Here is a 19,806-nt window from a genome sequence, read left to right on the forward strand (position 1 = left end):
TCTTTCTTTTTCTTTCTTTTTTCTTTCTTTTTTTTTCTTTTTTTTTAATGTATTAGCATTTTCAAGGTTCCTTCACTCTTTTGAGTTTCACAATGATCCTGAGGTAGGGACTATTATTTTCATTTTTACAGATGAGGAAACTGAGGCTGAGAGAAATTTATACAACTTGTTCAGGATCACTTTTGCTAGTGTCTTCAAACTCTGATCTTGACTCCAAGTGTCCCATTTTATTCACTGCTTACCTCAGTATTTGACTCAACTCATGAGATTAGAGGGAATTCAAAAGAGATAATGTATATAAGGAACTTGGAAAATTTTAGAACTCTGTGGACACATCATCTGTTGCTGTTAGAAAAATAACCTCTAGCAAATTGTATCTAAGCTAATAGCAATGATAATAGGTACATAACCTGAGTGACTCAGGTATTTTACACATACACATGCACACGCACACACACATGCATACACGCACAAATACATGTATACATATTAACATCACACATGCACATATATCCTTATAAGAGACAGACTTTACATGATCGGTATCTGAGATCTGTCCATCTTCAGCCCCCAGAGGTGATTAATAAATGACCTCTTGAAAGGTGGAACTGGCTCAAGATGGGTGATGGCAGCAGTTAGCCTGTTAGCACCTGCCAGGTGGATTGCCAGATTGATGCAATTGTCCCAGTAACATAGGCAAAGTTGGTACTACACCCCCCATGCCCATGCTTCTCTCCATTATCTGAATATTTCAGGCAAAAGTTTTTGCTTGGATCATTGTATATTAGCTTGCATTTCTAACACATTAAATTTTGCAAAGCACTTTAATAAATGTTATCTCTATTCTCGGAACAACTCTGGGAGGAAGGTGCTAGGATTATCTCACTATTATAGATAGTATGACTTGAGCTAAGAGTCAAAAAATCTTTAGGCTGGAGGACTCAGATCAGAGATTTTGATATGATTGGGACTTCAAAGGTCATGAAATGCACTGGAATCAGTTTGTCCTATGGAGAGCTGATTGTTAAATGAACAGGATGACCATTTACCTGTTGGAAACTGAGAAGAGCTATAAACCAAGCTTGGCTTGTTGATTTATTGGTTGTCTAGACTTAAGAAAGTGATGGGGAAACTTTTAATGGTTCAATTGAACTTAAAAGTACAACTGATATAAATTACTCATTTCTTTGAGAGCTGATTGTTAAATACTTACCAACACATAGCTGCACGTAGTACAGGCTCCTTATTTTAAAAGAGGAGAAAACTAAAGTCCAGAAATATTAAGGGGTTTATGGGAGCTCATACAGACAGGAGTTTCCAGAGCTTGGGTTTGAATCTATGACTCCCAATTCTAATGGACCCCAGTGTCTCTAAGGGGGCTTTAGAATGTTTGCCATATTTGATTTGATTTTCTGCTTCACTTTGTGAAGTGAATATAAGCTTATTGAAAGGGGAGGGCTCATTTTTGACCTTAAAAAACAGCCCCAGAGCCTTGGGCTTAGTGTAAAGATGGCCAGTCTTAGAGTCTGGAGCTGTGTTACCCTAGAAAAGTCACTCGACCTCAGAACCCCCAGAGATCTCTTTAATACAAGAATCATTAACTGTTTTTGTGGGGAGGTATGAATCTTTGTTTTGCCTTTTTTTTTTTTGATAAAGTCTCTGAGGTTCCTTCTTGGAATAATGATTTTAAAATTAAAAAGTAATTGCATAGGATTATAAAGGAAAGCAATTGCATTTAAAAAGTTACTTTTTTTCAAAAAAAGCTCTTAGATATTGAAATAAAGTCTACTTTAATAACACCTAGGTTCTAACCTGCAGAGAATTTTCATTGATAGAGGACTTTTCTTTCCTGGAGAGTTCTCTAAATCAATGAAATCTCTCGTGTGAGATCTTATCTGTGAATCTGAGAAAAATTGTGACCAACCTGGGCCACATTTAGTAGGGAAAGTCACTTCACAGATACAGATTGCATTTTCTCCATGACTCAGTTCATGAATACTAGAAAGATTACTTAGACTCGAGAAGGTTAAGCAATCTACCCCACGGTCACACAGAGATCAGGAGCAAGATGGAAACTCAGGTCTTCTTGACTCCAGGGCAGGCATGATGACCGCCTAAAACATGCTGCCTAATAGACAGGGGCACTTAATCCATGATTTTTAAAATAAGTCAATGGGGTTAAGGAACTTGGCCAAGGTCAAACAGCTCGGTAATTTTTTTAAGTTTCTGAGGTCATGTTTGAACTCAGGTCTTCCTGAGTGCTCCATCCCCTATGCCACCTAGCTTCTCCTTAATCTGTGGTTTTTAGTTGATTAATTGAGAGCCAGCCTGACTGTGATTAAGTCTTTTAGGGGTATTTGAACTGAACAGAAACTGAATATTAACTCTGAAATGGATCTCAAATCAAAACAACTCCATGTTCTTCTCCCTAAGAGAAATCAAGAATGAACTAGTTTGGAACTAGATCCCAAATAACAGAATTTCTAGAAGGACTAAATTGTGGTGAAATCTGACCATGACAAAGGAGCCTGGAGCCTTGGAGCTTGGAGGGGATGGGGAGGGAGGAATCTTAAATCTGAACTTGACCTTGCCCCTTCAGTAGAAGACCTGGCATTTTTGGTGCTCCATATAAATTTGTTTATCTCAATTCAATTCTTCCACCATTTATTAAGTGCTTGGGAATATAAGGCAAAGGCCAAAGGAAAAACAAAAAATTTCTGCTCTCAATTTATAAAAAAAAAGAAAAAGAAAAACCTATTGCTATGCTACCATGCCCAAGATAAAAAAAAAAATCCTCATCCTCAAAGACCTGACCTTTTTTTTTAGAGGAGGGATAGAATGGGTGAATAGAAAATGAATGCAACTTACTTTGAGGGGAAAGAATAAACATTAACAAGTGGGAGTAATCAGGAATAGACTTGCATTTGGGACTCCAGACAGTTTTGAAGGAAGATAATCTGAGAGGATGGAATTCATGGCCTCTCATTCACCAAGACCTTTAAGACCGTATAAGACAAGGAGGTGGGAAATGAAGCTTAATAGGTGATGAATGGTAACAAATAATGTTACATAGATTTGCTTGATAAATGAAACACTGAAAATGGGGTCTGGACTTCTGATGGGCCCCAAGGTATTTAAAAATTCCACAATCTATGAGGAAGGAAAATCACCGCAGCCATTATAGAAGTGGTAATGTTGAATGGAACCCATGACTCATAGCTCCAGGGAGGAAGGGTGAAAGAACTCCATGTTTTGGGAAAGCTCCTAGGGACCCTTAGGACATAATGAGTCTTATTCTCTGCCTCTTTTTTTGGCCTGTTGATGGAGAGTAGGCTGCCATAACACCAAGAGAGAAAAGAAGCTAGAATGGAGGAAAAATTAGGTTCGTTGTCATATCTTCGGTTCTGATTCTGAAGCCAGAATATAAACCTCCATGCCAGAAGTGACTTCTTGCCTTGAGATCATTTTCATATGGATTTGTGGATTTGTGATTTTGTGGCTGAACATCTCCTGGATTAACATCAGGATAGAGTGAAAGTGTGAATTCCATCCATTTGACTATGGCTACCTGTGGTGACACTTGGATGATTGGGGGGAGCCAGAATCTTTGGGTCCTGGAGCAGTTTCCAGGGGCTGCTCTACAGTAGATTTCTAGATCCTAGAATCCTAGATCCTGTTGATGCTTCTGCTAAAATTGTATAAGCTCACCTAGCTGTGTGGCCTTGGGCAAGCCACTTAACCCCACTTGCCTTGCAAAAAAAAAACAAAACAAAACCTAAAATTGTATAAGTTTGGCAAAATGTTTCTTTTAAGAGACTATCATGCCACCACCCAGCTGTGACCATCCCCACCATCATCAATCACTTTTCTTTTAGAAGAATGATAATGTTGATGTTTGTCCTTAATTTTTTTTTGTTTATTTTTCAAGGCAATGGGCTTGTGACTTGCTCAAGGTCACACAGCTAGGTTATTATTAAGTGTCTGAGACTGGATTTGAACTCAGGTCCTCCTGACTCCAGGGCTGGTGCCACCTAGCTGCCCCTTGTCTTTCATTCTTGAAGAAGTCCATGACATCGGGGAGGTGATGCCAGGACAAGCACATGAATTGGATTGGAGTGAGGGGAAGCTGTGCGAAGTCCCCTGCCTCACTTTCTCCTCTAGATCCATTTTGGTCCAGTGGCCAAATGCGAATTAGGACAGCTGGAGATGTTTCTGAATGTGAGGCAATCAAGGTTAAATGACATGCTCAAGGTCACACAGCTATTAAGTGTCAAGTGTCTGAGGCTAGATTAGACTGACTCCTGACTCCAGATCCAGTGCTCTATCCATTGAGTCACTTAACTACTCTTTAGAAGAATATAACCTTGAAGGCAGGATTTGTTTCATTTTTATCTTCATATCCCAAGTCTCTAAGACAGCTAGGTAGTACAGTGGGTAGTCTGATGGACCTAGGCTTAGGAAGACTTCTCTTCCTGAGTTAAAACCTACCCTTGGATCCTTACTAGACATGTAATCTTAGACAAGACACTTAACCCTGTTTGCCTCAGTTTCCTCAACTATAAAATAAGATGGAGAAGGAAATGGCCAACCACTTCAGTATCTTGCCAAGAAAACTTCAGTTGGAGTCATAAAGAGTTGGAGGTGATTGAAAAATGACTGAACAACAATCTCAAATTTCTAGTACAAAATATAGATGCTTAATAAATGGCCATTAAATGAATAAATGATAAGATAATTATTAGGCATCCTTGGAGCATGGTCAAATATTCTGATTCCTCTCTTGGAAAAGCTCAAAGCTATAAGATCATGTAGATATATAGCTGTAATGAAGCTTAAAGGCCATCTAGTTGAACCTCATCATTCCACAGATGAGCCAACTCAGGTCAAGAGGATTGAATGACTTGTCTAGTCACACAACCAATAAATTTGGAAGGCAACTCCCAATCCTATAACGTTATGATGGAAGGGAATGCTCAGGAATTCAGAAATCAATGGCCAGACCAGTGTGTCTGAAATATCATGAGAAGGAGTTGACTAGAGAAAGAACATTCAGGTGTAACTCCCAGTGTTGTCATCTCCCCCTTAATGACCCTGAGTTTCCTTCTTTGTGAAATGGGGATCATGAGACACACACATGTACCATCCATCTCATAGGGCAGTTGTCAGGATAAAATGAGATATCATCCCTCAAACCCTTTGGAAATGCAAAAACAGTCTATAAATATGAATTATGATGATGCAATTACATACAGACAGAGGAGGGGGGAAAGTAATGAGGAGGGAGAGAAATTATATTTCACCAGGGGTATGATAGAAAAGTCATGCCAAGTTTATTCTGTTCACTTAAGAAGTGATCTCTTAGAAATTGGAAAGAGTAGACTTCATTGAGTCAAGAACTGGGGAAAGTAATGGTATGCCAATGGAACCATGAAGGAGAATGCCAAGGGAATGATGGGAGGAAGCAGACAAAGAGGTGGAAAGGCCAGAAAGGAATGGTGGAAGGGTGAGACAAAGTAGGGCTGTTGAATGATGGGAAGCGGCCAGTCCGAGGTGCCGTGGGTTAGAGACAGCAGCTGTGAGAGGATGTGGCCTGTCAAGTGTGTGTGATGGAGGCCCCCAAGTGCACAGCCCCTCCGTCTATGACACTGGATGATGCAAGAGCCAAGGACATGCCGGCGACTCATACTTTCCTTGGTTTGGCGCTTCATTGAGTCTACTGGAGAGACGGATGGTTGTCCCCTAAGCTTTTTCAAATCCTGGCTATTAGAAAAAACTTTTTTTGAGGGGGGTAATGAGACTATTTTTCTTTTTTTTAAAAAAGTCCAATGTATCTCTCACACCCGTTGAAGAGGGAAACAAGAGTTTAAATTAACTCCAAATGGCAAAAATCTAATCCAGTCCCAGCTGCCAGCAGGTTTCTGACTTTCGAGTCTTTCAGTCTGAGATCTGCCAGCTGCTTTCTGATCTCACCCACTATTTGAAATCACCCAGGCTACTGAGCAGAGGTTTTAAAACCCATCATGGAAATCACTTGACTTATGGCCTTTGGGACCGACAGGTGAGTCCATTATCCACTGGTGAAACAAACCAGAGACTTGGAGATCAGAAATCATAATTACCCATTTGGAGTCTGAAAACCTTCCCTGGGCAATGGGGTCTTTCACATAGTCTGAGGCTCCAAGGCTGGAGAAAAGGACCCCAGGGATTTAATCCAAGCTTTTCCCCCAGTTCCTAACATAACCTCATGCCCCAAACCCCTGTGGTCTTCAGACAGGGACTGAAAAACCAGAGGCTAGTGGGATGTTTTGTCAGATTCCATGGGTATGTGCTTGGAGCTCTGAAGGAAAAATTGGAGAAAAGTGAAAGGGAGCATTTAGGATAGCCCCCAAATCCTTCGGATTTAGTCTGGGTCAGAGTAGTCTCCACAGTTAGATTTGAACATCAGAAAAGGACAGAATTTCAGAGCTGGCAGGAACCTCAGTTAGTCCAACCTGCCCCCCCCCATCACCACCCAAGAAATACTCTCTGTGGCATATCAGAAGAGGGTCATTGGAGGTACTTCATGAAATCTCAAGATGGTCAGGATTCTGGTAGAATTGAATCACCCCTTCTATAGAAATAACATTTTATTATGTGTTTCATTTTGGGGGGGTATTTTATTCTCAATGTTTAGTATAGTTTCTTGAACATTGTGTGTGTGTGTGTGTGTGTGTGTGTGTGTGTGTGTGTGTGTGTGTGTGTGAAAGGGGAGCAGCTAGACTGGGTGTATGATTTCAGGATGCTTCCCAGTGTGGAAACTCCCTCCACCAATGCAGATGGGAGAATTGAGGGTGAAAGGATTGCCTAGTTACCCCATCAGGATAGAATGGAGGCAAGACTTGGGACCAGGTCTTCATGAATCTAAGGTCAGCCTTCTATTCACTACTATTCACTTCCTCTCCATCAATACACAATAGAAGTTTATTAAATATTGTTAACTTGAATTGATTGAAGACCAAGAAACTCCCACCCATCCTAGAACAATTGTACATGATCCTTCCTAGAGTTTCAATAAATGAAACTCAATTTATTGAAGGTCCTGACTGTATATGTGTGTATATATATTATATATATATCATTTATCTATATCTATGTCTGTATCTGTAACCTCAGTATCTATTTGTATCTATCTCTCTGTCTATCTCTATCTCTCTCTTGCTATCTCTATCTCTATCTCTATCTCTATCTCTATCTCTATCTCTGTCTCTGTCTCTGTCTCTGTCTCTGTCTCTGTCTCTGTCTCTATCTCTATCTGCACACATATATGTATAGACTGACTGAAGACTGTAAGACTAGACTGGTTCCTTGGCTGCCCTGGAGAGGGTGAGGCACTCTCCTGATTTGGGGTTCTCCTGCCAAGGCTTTTCCTCTCGGCTCTGCTTAACTACACATGGACATAAGTGTTGGAAGACCGTTGGTCTACAGTATCGCTACTGGCTAGCAGAAAGGGGTGGGTGAGAATGTCTGCACCTCATGCCAAAGAGTGAAGGACACAACTGCATGTTCTACTCGTGTGGTTCCTGATATTGGCTGTGAGCACAATACCTGCACTTGGCCAACCGTACGGTAGACTCTTAGCCAGGGAGGCTAAAGGCTGATAACAATAACAAAATGACAACGGCAACAATAACAACACATTTTAAAGGCTTTAAAGCAGCAGCAATGAATTTATCACAGACCGGACTGCGCTCACAGGCTTCTGAATGTATCTAAAATTACTCCGTAAAAATTTTGAGAACCGCAATTGAATAAATGCCAACATTCCAAGTATTCATGATTTCTAAGCAACACAGCATGAAAAACTTTCAAACTATAAAGACCAGCCAGAGGACATCAGACTTATGTGGGGGCAGGATCAGGAGCTCATTATCTATCTCTTTCAGATAAGCTATGTGACCTGAGCAAGGCACATAAGAACTGTCTGCCTCAAGGGGCAGCTCGGCACTAGTCTTGAAATCAAGAGGACCTGAGTTCAAATTCAATTTCAGATGTTTACTAGTTGTGTGATCCAAGGCAAGTCATTTCACTCCATTTACCTCCAAAAAAAAAAAAAAAAGAGAGAGCAGTCTCAGTTTCCTTATCTACTAAATGGGATAAATAATAATTCCTGCCTCCCAGGATTGTTGTAAAAATCAAATGAGATGCTAATTATAAAAGTCTTAGCACAGTATCTAGCACCCAGTGGGCACTAAATAAATGTTAGTTAATTATTATTACTCTTACTACTCTGGGAGGGCAGTGCTACTATTATTCTTATTTTATAAATGAGTAAACTGAGGTAGATGGTGGTAAAAGTGTCCAGGGTCACCTAGCTAGTAAGTGTCCAGTTTTGAATAATTTCTGAAGTATTTATTTGCCATCTCAAAAAAAAAGATCCTTATATAACTTGCAATACTATATAAAATGTCCGATATTTATTAACCAGGGACAAGCAAAACTCTTGTCTCTTTGAAGCCATTGTTTACTCAACCCTTGACAAAAGTGCCTTCTTGAAAGGAGTCAGTGTAGCTAGCTCTTGCCAAAAATATGTCAGCCAATACCCTCCTCAGTGGGGTATCTTACTGATTTTGGAGTCAGCATCCCCAAAGAGTACTCAGCCTATGGAGACGCCTACGTGACCAAGGCTCACCTCCTCCACGGAAGCATTCTCAGCTTATTTGATCCCTACGTTGATTTCTTTCAACTCTGATGAGTTGTCCTTGAGGACAGGGACTGTTTGTAGATGCATTGAGTCAATGAATATTATGAGACATCTACCATGTGCTGGATCCTGACTGAGGGTACAGTCAGTCAATAAATATTTAAGTTCCTAGGATGTGATCAGTGTTGTGCTAAATTGGTTACAGAGATAAAATCAACTGTCTTGGTGACCCTTGTCAAGTTAGTTGTCCTTTTTTGATTCTTTACTGCTCTAGGACTCAGTTTCCCCTGCTGTAAAATTCAGGGATTGACTGGATGACTTCTAAAGTCCTTTCCCATTCTAGATCATAAAGGCTTGATTCTTCTCAGACTCCTTGACTGTCGTTCTGAGATACCCAGGCCTGTCTTGACTCCTCTCTAGGGTCTTTTCTGTTGCCCTCCTGCTCCTAGCCCCAGCAACCCTTCTTTGGTAAAGCTGGAATAAGGTATATAGTGACAGATCGACCTCTCAAGGAGTCCATTCCCAACAGATGCAAAATGACAGAGGGGGGCCCCACCTCACCCCACCCTGGGCACTATTGAAGGTCTGTTTGGAGCCTATTTGTGAATGTTTGCTGTTCACTCATTCATAAATGGGTCTGGGGGGGGGACTCATACTGTCATGATACCCATTGTGAGCCTACTCAGTTACCTTGCCTCGGAGAGGGCAAAGTCGATGTGAGTGTGAAAAACAATTTTATTGATTTATTTTGTTTTTACATTTCTACCTTTCTCAGTGTAACTCCTCCCTATCCCAAGAATCAATCCTTATAATAAAGAGTAAGGTAAGAGGCAAAGGGCAATTCAGTAAAATTATTATATGCAATGCTCCATACTCCTGGGCCCTCATTTCAAGTTCATCTCTCCTTCCTTCCTTCCTTCCTTCCTTCCTTCCTTCCTTCCTTCCTTCCTTCCTTCCTTCCTTCCTTCCTTCCTTCCTTCCTTCCTCCCTTCCTTTCTTCTTCCTCCCTTCCTTCTTTCCTTCCTTCTTCCCTCGCTCCCTCCCTTCCTTCCTTCCCTCCTTCCTTCTTTCTGTAATCCATAAGAGATCTGATCCATAGGGGAAAACTTCAGATCACTGTATTCCTTCTCTAGTAGATAGCAAATACAAGCCTTATAAAGGAAGAGTACTTTGCCATCCTGTCTGCGTTTCACTATTCCTTTTCCTGCTTGTCCTTCCTTCTGGCAACAATGATAAGCATAACACACAATTATTAAGTTCCTACTGTGTCCCAGGCCTTGAACCTGACTCCTGAGGATAAAAAAAACCCTAAAGCAATGATCCCTGTCCTGAAGGAGCTGACATTGAACTGGGCTTGCCCAGATAGTGATGCAAAATAAATGCAAGGCAATTTTGGGAGGTTGTTTTGGAGCAGGAGAAACTAGTTCCTATCAGAGAAAACTGGGCATGGCCTGAAAGTCACTCTCTGGCTACAGGGAAAGTCCATTCAACAGTCATTTACTAAGGGACTACTTTGGAATGGACAGTGCAGGGAAAGTAATGTCTTTCCCTAAAGAATTTGCTATCTATGGGGGGAAATAACACAGGCATGCATAGATCCATGTAAAATAGATTCAAAGCACAAAATGATCACTCATAAAATAAGTGCTGCAAGGGATTCCAGAGGCCACAGAGTCCAATCTCATCATTTTACAAAAAAGGAAACTAAGTTCCAGAAGGATTAAGCGATTTGTCCGGGGTCACCCTGCTAGTTCAGCATCTGAGACTGGATTTGAACCCAGGTTCAGCACACTGCCTTGTCCTTCTACCATGCTTCCTCTCAGGATTCTATCAGGTGGGAGTGATATAGGAGAGGCCACCTGTTCTTAAGAAGAGATAAAGTCATAGAGAAGTGAGTTCAAGTGAGGGATCACTAAGCTAGGGAATTCCTAAAGGAAGAAACACCCTCTCCAGAAGCTGTTTGGGAGCTTCCACAAGTCAAAAACCATTTTTTTCAGGCACTAGGTGCAGTGTAGGGATACAAAGAAAGCCCCGTCCCCCACAATGCCCTCTGAAACTTAGAGCTATTGATGGTTGTCTAGAACACCAGGGTAACACAGTCATGACTTAAACTCTTGCCTTTCTCTTCCCTACATCACCATTTCCTCTCGGACAGGTTGAGACCAGAGCCGAAAATAAAAGAGGCCAGGCAGAGCTCCCCGTTGCTCCTCCCCCTTCCCCCCCACCCCACAATTTGTGTGGAGGCTCCAATACTGACCCATGACCATTGCAGATTGAGGTGTGAAGGTTAGCCAAGGGTGGGGACCAAGCAGGCTTGATAACGGTCCCCATACCATATGACATCCATCTTCTGGTGGGTTGAAGAAACAAGCCCTCCATTGAAATATTACTCTTATGGAGAGACTAACAGATGTGTCCACCCAAGGGGCAACTCCCACAGTGGACTTTTTATGAGCAGGAAAAAGCTCTTTACAACTCAGCCCCTGCTTTGGATAAATTATTGGTGTGGGGGTAGGGGAAGCTTTTGGGTGATTAAAAGGAAAACATTACTTTAGAACACCGACCTTGGTTACTTAGCCATTTTCTCAGGTTGCTGATGTAGATACAGATTTGGATGATCATTTTTTTGGAACTTTCTCCCAGGACAGAGGTGTAGGAGAAGGGATGCCAATCCTGCCCTCAGATTTCTATTTCATACTAATGAATAACCACCCCAAATGGTCCATCCTGGAACTGGGTGGTTCCAGCTTGGGCTGCCTTTCTTATCAAAGTCTGGGCCCTGGTCAAATTACAGAGAAGATATCCAGACGGGCCAAGAAACACACAAAAAGAGAAAATACTGGCTTTCTTCTTAGAAACCTCCCTCATGTTAAATGAGAACCAAGGGACTGGGATTTTTTTTTCTGAGAATCTGGGCACAAACCCCCAAAGGTACTTCAGGCTGCATAATTCTCTTGTGAGAAACACTCATCATTTGTTGTTGGCTTAAGTTAGAATTTGTACTTGGAGAAGAACTTTACGCAAGATCAATTTAGAGGCAGTGTGGAACATTAAGATCTAGGTTGAATTTTGGTTGAGAGAACCTATGTTCAAATTTTGGCTCACCATTGACTATGGGGATCACTCAAGTTTTCTGTGCTTCAGTTAAATAGTAAATAAATAACGATAGGGTTTCCCAGCACTGGGAAATGGGGGACTTGGAGTCTAATCTCAGCTCTGCCATTGACTTGCTGTCTGATCTTGGTCTTCATTTTCCTCATGTGTAAAGTGAGGTTGGGTTTGATGGCTTCTCCCCAGCACCAAGAATGCACTTCAGCATCAAATTGTGGACATCTGGGCCTCTGGTTTAAAGCTAGGGATGCCTTCAGCATCCCTTCTCAGGCAAAGGAGGGAAAAGATATTTAGGCTTCAAGAATTAGGAACATTTGCAGGTCATTGGGATGTCATTCATTTAAGCATCTTCATATTTATTAAATACTTTTGCTAGGCTCTAGGGATACAAATCAATCAAGAATTTCTTAAGTGCCTACTAGATTCTACAGTCTAAGACTACAAAGTATAGCATAATTCTTTTGGAATGGGCTCTTCTCCCTATCTTTGGAAGGAGTAGAGGTCATTTTGATTTGCTGACATTCCAAATGAGAGTTCCTACCCAATGTTTTTCAATAAGAAAGACAATTGGCCATGATGCGGCTCATCGAAGTTTGCAAAGTCCTTTCTAGACATTATCTCAGTTGAATATCCCAACAACGCTTTGAGGAAGATGAGGAAACTGAGACGCAGGAAGAAAGATCAGCCAGGTGGCAATATCAGAGGTGGTTTTTCCCCTGGCTCCAACTTCAATACAATATCGATTATTGACTCTACCCAATTCTGCTCCTTTTCCAAGAAATCTCGGCTCAGGAGACCAAGGGGTCTTGGTGGCTGGGTGACCAGGAGAATTGCTTGAGATGCCTACAAATGGTTAACAAGGTAATGGTGAGGAACGGTGACCTTGATTTGTTTAGCTAAGATGTAAAGATTTTTGAAGGTCAAAGGTGTCCGTATGTAGTGTTTGGGAGTCTAACTGTGTCTGACCCCCTAACATGAAGCTGCTGTGGCCTGTACTTTGGGAGAGTGAAGCAAACCAGGGGGAAAGAGGGAAGGGGGAGAGAACAGGAAATGGACTGAGGTGTTTCAGGAAGTTGTCAAGAGTTGACTGATTGATTCCAGATGGGCCGGGTCAGCTTCCATGACCCAAGAAAGGCTCACTAGGGGAAAGAAGTTGGCTAGTGGAAGGGGAAGGCCTGGGAGCCGAGAGAGGCAGGAATGCACAGTCTACTTCCTTTAGTCTGAAAACATTCAGAGCTGGGTTGGGGTGTTTGGCTTTTTGGAAAAAAAAACTCTTCAGCATAAAAATAATTTCATTGTTGTCATTATTAATCTGGCAACATTGAGAGGAGTTCCATTTGGAACTTTTGAAGGCAACAACAGTATCTTCTCCTCAAAAAAGGAAACTTCCCCTTCCCTATGGAGTCATGAATTCCAGCCCCGTACCCCCATATGGATAAATATATGTTCCTGTATTTATTCAGGATATTTTCAATTCTGAATTTTATGAATGAAATCTTTTCCATGATGCATACTTGGGTTTAAGTGGTAGTTATTATTCCAAATATTTTCCAGTTCCAAAGCAGAACACATAGTTGGACAACGTTTCTTTTTGTTTTGGTTTTGGTAACAATGAGACAGATTATTTGAAATCAGGACTGTGGAGGAAAATCCAGCATGTATGGTCCCTGTACTCATATTTCTAGATTTTTCGAATGTTAAAAAATGCAACCTTAATCATCTAAGTCTCTCTGTGTATATCTTTCTATCTATTCATCTTTCTAGACAGATCTATTTCTATGTCTAACCATCTGATATCTCTATTGTATTTCTTTTTCTACCTCTATCTCTCTATCTAATTAGCTTTCTGGATATATCTATTTTATTTCTATTATTTACCTCTCTCTATTCATCTATCTAGATATAGCTATTTATATATTTAATATATAAAAGACATAGATCTCACTATGTAGAGAGATATCTCAATCTCTATAAACATATTCATACACATCTACATTTATATTTATAAATATGCATATATCATATGGCACATAGATTGTATTTATCATATGAAATAATAATATATCTGAGATACATATAGATAATATTTACATTTGGATATAATTTAAAATCTTGTCATAAATATTTCTGACACTGAAATAATTCAGGTCAATTCCCTTGCTGCCCCAGTAGGCCTTTGCTAGCCAGCAAAAGATGAAAATTTATTTCCATTGTTAATAGAAAATAATGAAGTACATGTGAACCATTGGGGTGTGTCATGTGGGAAAACGCTCACTTTGGACCTGAGGCTGCCTCCACCCAAAGGGACAGTGATGAAATCCATTGGCCCGTGGAACCTACCACCTTCTGTGGCAAGGATGCATGAGAAAGATACATTGAGGATGACTCTGATGAGAACCTTGGGGAAAGAATTAGAGCGAGCTCAGCGAGGGCATTCTTAATATCCACGTAATCCTCTTCGGACAGGGCAAGGTCTCTCCTAAGTGAGCCCAACAGTTTATCAACAATTAAAGCTTGAAATTCCCACTCATTTTCTTTCCCCCAGCAAGGGGGGCTTTCCTGGAACACGGCAGTCACATCTTTGAAAGTTCACCAGACCCCATTTGCAATTATGACTTGTTTCATCTCTTTTCCTTTCCCATTCCCCCTCTCATTAAAGCATACGTGTTTATTATATTCTGAGGGCAAAAATGTACAGTGCTGATCAGCTTTCACATTTATCTTCTTATGATAGTTCCTGTCTGGGTCGGAGGCACGGTTTCCCCCTTTGGCTCTAATGAGGTCTTGTGCTTTGCTGAGCCCCATCCTGATAATATTGTGGGCTGCCAGACGATGGATGTTCATGCCTTTGTGGCCACCACCCTTGTGATATTAAATTTGAGGAGAGGATTTTCGCCAGACGTGGACATGTTCACGGGAGAGCAATTGGAAACAGACTCCATCCTGGCTATGACCGTTTCAGCTCTAAGCTCAAGCCTAGCTTATAGGCCTGGACATTTTCTAAATGGCAAGGATTTTCCTCTGAGTTAGTCTTTATGTTTTAGGCATATGATGACCTGACTATATTGGCAAAGTCCTCACAAGCTGAGGGCTTGAACCATGGAGAAACCATTTTTCAAATTGTGATTTCTTCACTAGTCAGAGCTGGTAGTCCATAAAGAGAGAAGACTGCTATTTGGGGTGGGTGGTACATTGATAATGGATGATGGAGAGAGAAGGCAGAGAAGCTCAGTTCTTAATTTGCTTCTTTTGCTCTGGCAAGGGGGAGGAGCTTCAGTTTATGTAGTCAGTCAGTTAACATATTTATTAATTCCCTTCTCTGTGCTAGTCACTAAGCTAAGATCTAGGAATGAAAAGAAGGGCAAAAATTGTTCCTGTCCTCAAGTAGCTTACAGTCTAATGGGAAAGAATATGGAAATTATTAAGTACCTATAAGATACCTACCTCTCTCTCTCTCTCTCTCTCTCTCTCTCATCTATCTGTCCATCTATCCATCTATCTAGAAATATCTATTTCTGTCTTTAACCCTTTCTTGCCATCTACCTAGATAATAATTTTTACATCTATCTTTATTTGATATATTTATTTCTATATATCTAATCTATCCATCCATCTAGAAATATATATTTCTATCTCTCTTTTCATCTACTTAGATAATTTATATTTTTATATCTACCTATATTTGGATATATCTATTTCTATCAATGCTTCTATCTCTCTTTCTCTATACTCTATCCATCCATCATTTATCTATCTATCTATCCATCTATCTAGAAATATCTATTTCTATCTCCAACTCTTTATTTCCATTTACCTAGATAATTATATTTTTATATCTATCTTTATTTAGATATATCTATTCCTATTTCTATCTACCTATCTAGAAATATCTATTTTTACCTTTAAATATTTCTTTCTATCTACCTAGATAGTTATATTTTTATATCAATATTTGTATATATCTATTTCTATCTATCTATCTATCTATCATCAATCTATCTTATCTATCAATGTATTCATCTATCTAGATAAATCCATTTCTATGTCTGTTCATCTGGATAAATCTATTTTATTTCTATTTCAACCTCTCTCTCTATATATTATCTATTCATCTATCTAGATATATTTATTTTTAAATCTGTCTATCTATCTGTCTGTCTGTCTGTCTGTCTAGCTATCTATGTTATCTATCTATCTTCTATCTGTTTGTCTATTTATAGATATCTATTTCTATCACTACTTCTATCCAATAAATTGGAGATACTTTTAAAATGTTTATTGATCGATTGATTGATTAAAAGGCCCTAGCAGTTGGGGGGAACCAGGAAAGGGTTCCAGCAGAATGTGACATTGAGCTGAAAGGACAAGAAAGATTGGCTAAAAGGGAGTTGCTAGCCAGTGTGAGGAAGGAGTACCTGGGCCAAAAGAATCCTATCCTTGGTCTTAAAAGAAATGGCAGCTATGTTGGCTGAACTTCTGACTATGGTATTGGAAAGAGCCTGGAAAATGGAAGAGATAGTAAGGATTTGGGAAGGACAAGTGTTGTTCCAGTTTTCAAAGGGAAGAGAATACAAAACTTAGGCAGAAACATAGGTCATTGAGTTTGAGTGGGATTGTAGCTGAATTCTCTAAGGTTTTATTAAAGAGACGGGTAGTGAACCTCTAGAAAGAGTAGTAGTCATAGAATCATCAGGCAAATCATCTAGACAATGTGTAGGCTGCAGTGGGAATAGGAAAAACTTCTCCTTTTCTTCTACCCTATCCGTGGTCCAGGCTGCACCAGTAAGGGGATGATGAAGGTGAGCAAAATATTTTCTAAACCTGTGAGCTTTGGTGCTCATGAGCAGCATTTTAAAAACAGATGTTAGCTAATAAATCATCATTACGCTTCTGGAAGGTAGGAAGGGGAGGGGCAGCCTGCTCTGGGATACAGAGAGTGGGATTTGGAGTCAGCTCCTGGTTTTGAATCCTGACTCCTCCTACCATGTAACCTGGTATTTCATCTCTTTGGGTTGGTAAAATGAGAATGTAGGAGTAAGGGATAGTCAAGGTCTCACTTGACATTTTGATCCAAAGGTCCTGGGTGACTGGCCTCACTCCACAGATTGGGCAGAGGTGGGGAAGGGGTCTGAAGGGCATTAACCCATTTTGGCTAGCTAGTTCCTATGTACCTGTTGCCTGAATATATGTTCTACTGTTCCCACCAGATCTTCCTGGACTTCTTTGCCATGCCTTCTATTTTTGTATTTGTATTATCCAAAGTAATTTTATATTGATTATAAAAACCAGAAAGTGGTTTTGTGCCTGGGATATTCCGACTTCATAGTTCTGCTACATTAGGGATTCCATTCAGTAATTTCTCAGCTTTTTTGACCATTGTGAGGGTGTGGGGTTGGGGAAATCTCATTGTGTTCCAGTTTAGGATACCATTATCAGCTGCCTTGCATTTTTTATTCTTCTCTCTTTGAGTAGATTATATGCTCACTGAAGGGAGGGATCATGTCTTATAGAAACATAATTTGCTATTTTTTGTGCTCCTGAAAATACCCTCAAATCAACTTTTTTAAAAAAAAATCATTGATGTGTGTGTGTGTGTGTGTGTGTGTGTGTGTGTGTGTGTGAGATCCCAAAGCACCATTCTCTGGAGAGAAACAGTCCCACTTACTGGGACAAACTGCGATGTTTTCTGGGGGAAGCTGTTGTGGAGGTGAACCTAGAAATGATGTTGGGTTAGCCCATCATCTGATAGCTTCTTATACTTACTAATAGATACACTACAGTGTGTTCAAAAAAAAATCTCAGCATAGATTTTAAGCGACCTAAAACTATTAAATTTATTTAAACTATTAAACTTTAAAACTGCACTAAGATTTTTGGGACGGAAGTGCTAAGCACAGTAGCTTCTAAACAGGCTGAAGGATTCATTAGAATTGCTCTTGACACCCTAAAAATCTGAGAGCCCTGAGACAAAGCCTCCATTGTCTTAGCCTAGTTACAGGTACTTCTTTTACTTGCTCTTGAATACAGCATAGAATACCAGTGACTACTTGACTGACTGATTCACCTCAATCAATCTGATAATCCTTAACCTTTCCTTTTGCTCAGGATAGACACTAAATAACTTGATACTCAGATCTGGCATTCCCACCAAGATGAGCTATAATTCAATTCAATTCACCTCAATTGAGTTCAGGTCATTTTACCTTAATTCAATCTGATCAGATTCCATTTAATGCAACAATAATTATAATAATAGCTCATATTTCCATGACATCTTAAAGCTTACCAATTGCTTTGCCTACATTTTCTCATTTGATTCTGACAATAACTCTGAGAAGTAGGTGTATTATTATTAACACCTCCTCCTATTTTTACAGATGAGGAAACTGAGGTTGACAGTGATTTAATGACTTGTCCACAAAGCTAGGGTCTGAGGCTGGATTTGAACTCAGATCTTTACAATGCTCTATTCACTATTACTGTATAGAATTTGTTTATAGGTAACAATCGATTTGATCTTTTCAACCACTCTGGGAGGCAGATAGAAACTACTAATAGGATTGTCCCCATTTCACGGATGAGGGAAGCGAATTGAAGAAGTTTGCTATCTGACTCAAAGTCATAGGGTCATTGAGTGTCTGAGTTGAGTTCCTTTCTTGGTTCCATTCTCAGTTCTCTCTTTTTCCACCAACTCAATGAAAATGGGGCTCTGTCTAGGGTGTAACTTCATACAAAGATCAACACTGACTTTTGTTTTTGTTTTTTGATATCTGCAGGTGGTGCTATCTACAACCGTGAATGTGGATGGACACGTGCTGGCTGTTTCTGACAACATGTTTGTTCATAACAATTCTAAGCATGGGCGGAGAGCAAGGAGGCTGGACCCATCCGAAGGTAGGAGTGTCTAAGTGGAACCTGGCTAAAAAATGAAACTTACCTCCAGTTCCCTATATCAGATTGCACGTCGGCTCCTTTGGGGGGGGGGGGGTGAGAATCCTGCACAATGCTATATGTGGTTTTACAAAGTTTGCAATATTGAATTTCTCCCGTGGAACAGACATCACCACCACACACACACACACACACACACACACACACACACACACACACACAATACCAGAAGGGTACCATTCTTTCTATCCTATTTCTTTTCTTTTTCTTTTTTCTATTGCTAGCTGGGCTTTTCCAACAAACTCAGCAATGGGACATCTTAGTTAAATCTTTCCAGGTCTGAAGATGTGTTGGTTGTTCCCTTAAATAAATTGTGGGCAAAACATAACAATATGCAGGACGGAATTGACACTAATTGATTTTTGGTTGCTTGGCCAAAGAGGAATCATGATTGGTTTGGGGTGATTTTCAGAGTGCATTAAGGCAATTAAAAATATCTACAACTGCTAAGCTTCAAGTTGTCAAAAAACCCCAACAACCTAAAACCAACCCAGTGCAATGCATTGATTAAGATAACCCACAAACTCCAACAAACCCCAGCTCACCTCTTCTTCTTCCCACCTCCACCCCACTCACTCGTGTAAGAGGAGATGACTTTTGAGTATTCAGGGAATGGTCAAGCTGGATTATTTTTTCATTAGGATATTTTTCTGCCCCCCACCCTTTTAAAAAATGTGTCCTATATCAGCTTGAAGAAGAATTAATGAACTGGAAGAAAATGATTGAATCAGTAAAGAATTTGGAGCACTGTTAATTCTCCCCCAGCGGTCTCTGAAAGGGGAGAAGAAAATCCCAGTATTCTGGGCTCGGAACCCATCCAGTTTTCTCCTGACTGATTGGATGTGATTGACTGGCTGCTCAAAGTAGGGCCGTGTTTTTGGAGTCCTGCCAAAGTTCTCCTCCACCTTTGACCCTGTCAACGTTGGAAATGGAGTGATGAATTGACTTTAGTTATGGCCTGGAAACCATCTTGGGTTCCTGATGGGATGTAAAGTCCAGAGGCCTTGAACACATGGAAGAGGATAAAAACACAATCCATCCCATAAAGTTAGGAAAATGATTAG

The 19,806-nt window shown here is 40.3% G+C and overlaps 1 protein-coding gene across 1 annotated transcript in view; it reads left to right on the forward strand.

Annotated features, from left to right (window-relative positions):
• EBF2 (EBF transcription factor 2) overlaps window positions 1-19,806 on the forward strand; it is a 252,086-nt gene that overhangs the window by 195,368 nt on the left and 36,912 nt on the right. The window contains exon 8 of the mRNA XM_074218156.1: window positions 18,568-18,685. Within this exon, the coding sequence (XP_074074257.1) occupies window positions 18,568-18,685 (118 nt within the window). The remainder of the gene's footprint in view (window positions 1-18,567; window positions 18,686-19,806) is intronic.

This window comes from Macrotis lagotis, chromosome 1 (assembly GCF_037893015.1).
Source record: "Macrotis lagotis isolate mMagLag1 chromosome 1, bilby.v1.9.chrom.fasta, whole genome shotgun sequence".
NCBI lineage: Eukaryota > Metazoa > Chordata > Mammalia > Peramelemorphia > Peramelidae > Macrotis > Macrotis lagotis.